Source organism: Priapulus caudatus, unplaced genomic scaffold (assembly GCF_000485595.1).
Source record: "Priapulus caudatus unplaced genomic scaffold, Priapulus_caudatus-5.0.1 Scaffold884, whole genome shotgun sequence".
Classification (NCBI taxonomy): Eukaryota; Metazoa; Priapulida; class Priapulimorpha; order Priapulimorphida; family Priapulidae; genus Priapulus; species Priapulus caudatus.
In genome coordinates, this window is record NW_014577945.1 from 55,462 (window position 1) to 61,609 (window position 6,148).

At 43.7% G+C, this 6,148-nt stretch overlaps 1 protein-coding gene across 1 annotated transcript in view; it reads right to left on the reverse strand.

The window, feature by feature from the left end:
- LOC106814203 overlaps window positions 1–5,685 on the reverse strand; it is a 7,230-nt gene extending 1,545 nt beyond the window's left edge. Inside the window, exons 1-4 of the mRNA XM_014818500.1 lie at window positions 5,572–5,685; window positions 2,597–4,765; window positions 2,232–2,346; window positions 1,875–1,956 (exon numbers count right to left, since the gene is read on the reverse strand). Of these exons, the coding sequence (XP_014673986.1) occupies window positions 1,875–1,956; window positions 2,232–2,346; window positions 2,597–4,577 (2,178 nt within the window). The 5' untranslated portion in view covers window positions 4,578–4,765; window positions 5,572–5,685. The remainder of the gene's footprint in view (window positions 1–1,874; window positions 1,957–2,231; window positions 2,347–2,596; window positions 4,766–5,571) is intronic.
- Window positions 5,686–6,148: the final 463 nt, after the last annotated feature.

Genomic DNA, 6,148 nt, shown 5'->3' on the forward strand with positions numbered 1-6,148 from the left:
TACTACACGTCATTGCACGTGATTTCGCATGAGTGGTTTATCTTGTGCCTACGGCACTCTACGATCTTTGGTGTACAGTTAGTGACAGGTTAACTGTGCATTGTCAGGTTAACTTGTGTACTGTCTGCAGTGCATGCGTGGTACGGTAAAAATACACGCATCGGATGTCCTGGTCGAACGGCAATTCTTGACGATTCCCGCGCTGGCAAACTTTTATTGTGGTGGAATTTATTCGGGGGGGGGGGAGTTTTCCCAAACGGGGCGCGCGCGCCCCGTTTGCGCAACGTAGGGAGAACCCTGCCCTGGTTCGATCAACCCTGACTCTGGCCTCAACTCTAACACTAACCATGACTCTGACCCTGACCCTGCCTCCAACCTAATCCTAACCCTAACCAAACGAAAATTTAACCTATCTCTAACCCAATCCTAACCCTATGCAATAACTCTCACTTTTCACTGGCCTTTGAAACATATGTATATGGAATGAGCTGCTGTATAGAAGAGCAGTCTATGATCTGGTGATAACAACAAGCCATATAAAAACACCCTCTTTGCCCAATGATACTATATAAAACTTCAACTCATAATAGAAGTTCTACGATACTAAAATAAACACTAAATAAATGATATCCAACACGGCCTTCACTTATGTCTACACTTAAAATAAAAACAAAACACAACATAGGTGGCAACTCGTCACAATATTTTTTAGTAAAAGTTTGTGTTACAAGAGTGTGGGCCAAGCCAATTGTGTTACACACGAATATCTAGCCATCTACCGTCAAGGACGGTTTTGCATTCTTCAATTTGAGACTGCTTGACATGAATTACATGTGTGCGTGTTTTGTCATCAACGTAACCAAAAAATATTGCAGCATCTTGAATGCGGACCTTCTCTGACAGAACTCCCAGCCGAGCGATTCGTTTTACATCCCCACCTATTCCATCTACTGCCCCTTTGCCATGAGAGGTGGCAAAGAAATGCCACACGGCAGTGATTCCTTTCTTTGTCAGATAGGCGAGGTTGCAAAACAGAAAACGCTGTTTGAACTGACTGGCAGCCCCATCAGAGAAGAAATGGACAGTGTTAAACACAACCTTTCCCTGTAACTCATTCAAAATGATCTCAATGAATGAATGGACGGCATATTTGTCATGAGAGAGATAATCAGTAACGAGGGCAAATGACAACCTTAAATTACATTTTTTTAAATGTCAGTCCGTTACGGTCAGTCCGTTACGCAAATTTTGTCAGTCCGTTACGCTGATTTTTCAGTAGATACCCCCATAGTGCTGTATATAAAATGAATTTTTTCATTATATTTAGATTTAGTAATGGTTGGAAACATAGAATATCAAGTGCATCAAATTTCTTCAAATCATTTCAGTCAAAGCAAAACTTTTTCTATCGTAGACCGTAACGGACTGACATGGTACCACACTAATTTTCAATTGACCACCTTGATATAATTTGGAGAGCATATAGCTATTTTACCATTCATATGTTCAGAAAACAAACCTAAGACAATAATAATATGCTAGTAATGTTTATCCTTTCTACACAGAATTAGAAAATACGACCAGAATGTATATAATGGTCAAAAAGTGAAAAAAGGCACTTCTGAAGGAAGGGGTTAATTTTCCCAAAAATGCACAAAACCAACTTATTATGTGAATAAAATTCCCAGAATTCACAAATAGAACATAATTTTCTTCAAGAAAACACCATGGATGACCATCTAGACTAACCTTTGAAAAAATACCTGAGGGGTGCACCTTCCCACGGAATTTCCCCTCTACTGAATAATTTTTGATTGCCAATGTAATCATAATCAGCAACTAACATGCATACGGTAGCTGCTAGCATAACTTACTTTGAAACTGCTGCGGGGTGGTTCAATGGAAAGCATCGACAAATTCTTGATATTTAGTTCAGGGCAGCTACATGCCTTCTTCCTGAAAGATACAACCAAATTATTGCACTATATAATTGACCAATTTGTTTTTCCCCCAACTATAATGTTGGATCAAGTAAGTTAGTAACACTCTACTTCTACACCAGAAACATTTCTCATTGCAAACAACAACAGCATCTATGCAGATTCCCCTCGCTGTGGCATCCATCCCCCTACGTACTACAGTCTACAGTCGATATGCAGACGTGTTATTAATTCACAATATGTTTGTTTTTATTATGGAGTGAATTTATTTTTGAGTGGTGTGCAGCTTACCTGTTTAATTTCCCCAAGCATGAGCTCTGCCTTGTCGGATGTCTCTGTTTATTAGCATCTACTTGATCCACCGCAGGGCTTGGCTTTCCCCCCGTCTTTCCTCTAAGCGCAGACGCTGCACGAATGAAGAATAAATACAGTGAGAACATTCAACAACACAATGTGTACATGGATTTTAAATATAAAATCGGGAATTTTTTACTTGTAATAACAGAAAGCTGTTTGATGGTGTAGTTCAAATACATATTCAGGCCATGCACGTTGCGGCGATGATGGTGATCATGTGGTTTATTAAAATTAAGCAAACCTGGGCATAACAGAATTATCTGGCTGGTGCCAATCAGCCCCCCGAATAATGAACTTACCGGAACGAGGTCGGGTAATCAGGCAAGGTCGAGAGCCAGTACGTCGATTCCAATGAAGTGTTGACAGTGGCTGGTGATGAAACGTTATCATGCTGGCAGGGGGGTGATGAATATTCAGCACTCGACCCAGAGCTGGGGTCGGCTTCACGCCAACTGCCCTCCTCGATGCTGCGTGGTAATGCGGACAGCTGTGGTGATGATGATAACGGTGGGATCGCTTGTGAACCAGGCTCCTCGTCACCATTGTGTCTGAGTTCACGTTGTCATCACGCGCGCTGCTCACCTTCAATTCCGGCATGCTGGCACTCCACAGATCAGAGTCCTCACGCTCTGTGCCTGCATCCGCTTCACCTGCGTTCAGATCGGCAGGTAGGAGAGGCAAATCTAATTCAGGCTGACTCTGCGACATTTCCGGGACTACATGTGACTGGTCCACGCAGCTGCAGGTACCAAGCTGGCAGCAGGTTTCCATGTGACATTCACTATCGCAGCTTGGATGAAGCCAATTCTTTTGTATGATCGTGTCGTTGCCTAGTGATTTGCTGGAGTGGTCAATAGACAGCGCACGACTAATTTGGACGTGCTTAATTGGCGCACTCACGCTAACCGTGCTGTCGTCGCTACACACTTCGACTTTACTGCTAGAAGGCAGCCCACAATTTTCTGTTAGCGGGTTCACGGTTATATTGCACTGCGATAAACTCCTCACGCTCTGCCGGCCATTGAAAGACACATTCCTCTCCATTCCTTTCTCCTCTATTGCAGCATCGTGCGTTAGCGACGTAGGTCTTTCCAACTCTTTATTAAGACTCTGTGAGAAAGAGCCTTGGGTTAAGTCGTGCAACTGTGACTCGTTAGAGAAAAAAGGAAATTCTATCATAGAGAAACTATGCTCATCCAGCTGAGGGGTCTGTGGAGTGTCACAGCCTGCCATACTAGGTTTAATGTCATCATCGCCCCCCATCTCATCAATGCGTCCATCAACTAAATTTTTTCTTCCATCTATGTTACTGCTTTGCGACAGACCCAATGCATCAACACTCCGGTTACGAATCTGTGAAGTGGCTAGGAGTTCAGGAGCTGTAACGGAACTGTGTGACGAACTCCCATTGATGTTAAAATTTTTGTCACTGTCTTCACTTTCCTTCCACTCCAAGGGACGCATCAGCGCTCCAGCTACACAGAGATGGAGGTAGATACCACCAAGTAGTAGCAGCGTACCGTGAAAGCCGTACTTTTCAAGAAGCCATTTCGTCGCCGGTGCGAAAATGAAGCAGCCAATGCCACTGCCACACGTCGCTAGTCCTGTTGCTAGCGAACGCTTCTTTTCAAAGTAGAATGCCACGGATACGATAGCAGCTATATAGATTGGTGCAAGCCCAAGCCCCGAAATCAAACCCAATGTCACACACAGCATCTCTATGTTGGGCGCAAACGTGCTCAGAATGAATCCGCAGCTGGTTACGAGAGCGCCACCTATCATTGCGTTCCTGCATCCGTACTGCTCTACGATAGGGCTGGCGATTGGGCCTGCAAGCAGAGGGATCGACACATACATGGAAACAACAAATGCGGTCTTGCCACTTCCTTGCTGAAACATCTGCAACATCTCAACGTACAGGATGCCAAAAGAAAATGCTGTACCATCTGCCACCAGGTGTGTCAGGAAAGAAGACAGGACGATCACCCAGCCCCAACCACCATCTGGTGCTGGTGGAAAGTCACTACTGTCACTGCTAGAACTAGACTCAATAGACTGGTCACTCAGTGACCTTTTAATTTTATTACCAGCTTCTCCCCATTCGACATGTTTTGGGATTTCATCACCGCATATTATCCCTGTTCTTTCATTTGTAGACATGTTAATTTTCTTCTGCATTATTTGAGTGTTTACACTGGTGTCAGCTGCATTCTCCACAGAGATGGTATTTCCCAGAGATAATGTCGGGCTATTTTCTGGTTTCCTCGGAGAGGATGACATTATTTCCGTATGAAGACTTCTGAAATGCACACTTACACAGCACTTGCCACTCTTAACCACTCTCAATTATGAGAGTTAGTTTACCATGGAGTTCTAAAGACTTCACAGAATTCAGCTAATTTTTTGCTGAAATGTTGATGCAGCTGTGGTAACGCTTGCCTTTGTAGTCTCGCCAGCGTTTCTACCATCTGCAACATAAACCATCGATACACCCGTGTCATCATGAACTAGTTCAACTACCTACATTGAAATAATACTTGTCTGCACAATGTCAATGAGTTATCAAGAGTATAGATAACATAACATAAGTGTTATATTATCTACTCTTGGAGTTATGCAATGACCATAGAAATAATATAGGTAGACTATAGTCTATAGCATGACACAAGTGCTCAACCGATCAGCTGACTGCATGACACTATTACGAGTATTAGTATTATGTCAGAGTCAGTCTAGTACTAGTAGTAGTACTGCTGAGAGGGTCTATGTCCCCCAGGGTAGGCCTACTGCCGGAACGTACCCTGCTACTAACGACTAACGTAACTTACTAACGCTGAGAGGGTCTATGTCCCCCGGGGTACTGCCGGAGCGTACCCTAGGTACGGTTCGGTATACCGGAACGTACCCTGGTACTATCTAATATATGCCAGACCGTACCTCGCCTACTCCACTACCGAGTCTAGGGAGTCGCCTACGCCTACCCCCTAACCCTAATCCTAACCCTAATCCTAACCCTAATCCTAACCCTAACCATATCAAATAGTGACCAGGTACGTTCCGATATACCGGACCGTACCCGGGCCAGGGTACGGCAGTACCCTGGCCTGGGGGACATAGATGATAGACCCTATGTCTATGAGTATGACTATGAGCCTGACTATGACTATGAGTATGAGCCAGGGGCCATAGTTGTTATACTAACTTAGCTAGACTGCAAACTTTACTTTAGAAAATCACTTCAAAAACCATTTCTGGATGCATGGTTGAATCCTACCTCGCTTGTTTCAGAATGTCCACGGATGTTTTCTCTTCTATTGCTATCATTCGACGGATTTTGAACAAGTATCACACTTACGCTACGCTTCGACATAGGGCCCCTACATCAATGTCCGTAAATCGAACCAGTATCGCAGTACGCATCGTTTATCGCAGTACGCATGATCCATAGCAACCACGGCGCTACGATCGCGTGGTGACGCTGCTGTTCTGATGTTTTATGATTTCTGGCGCCATTTTGGGGTCTTGTTTCAATCAATTACATTATGGGAAAATTGAGAAAAAGCTGCTTTCATTGAAACAAAAAACAAATTTATGACTTCACTGGGACACAGTAGAAACACGCCCACCCTCCTGCCAGTGCATGGAGCTCCTACCATAACGGCCAGGCACCATATCATTCAGAATCAGTTAGAACATATAAACAACTTTAGGCATTCGCAAAAATTGTCTGCTGGCCAGCAAAATATACTAATATGTATCTATGCATTCATAATACATTAGTATAATATATAGGTTCGTATAATAACATCATTGTTTTGGTAGAAGGCATGCAGACACGTTACAACTGCGCT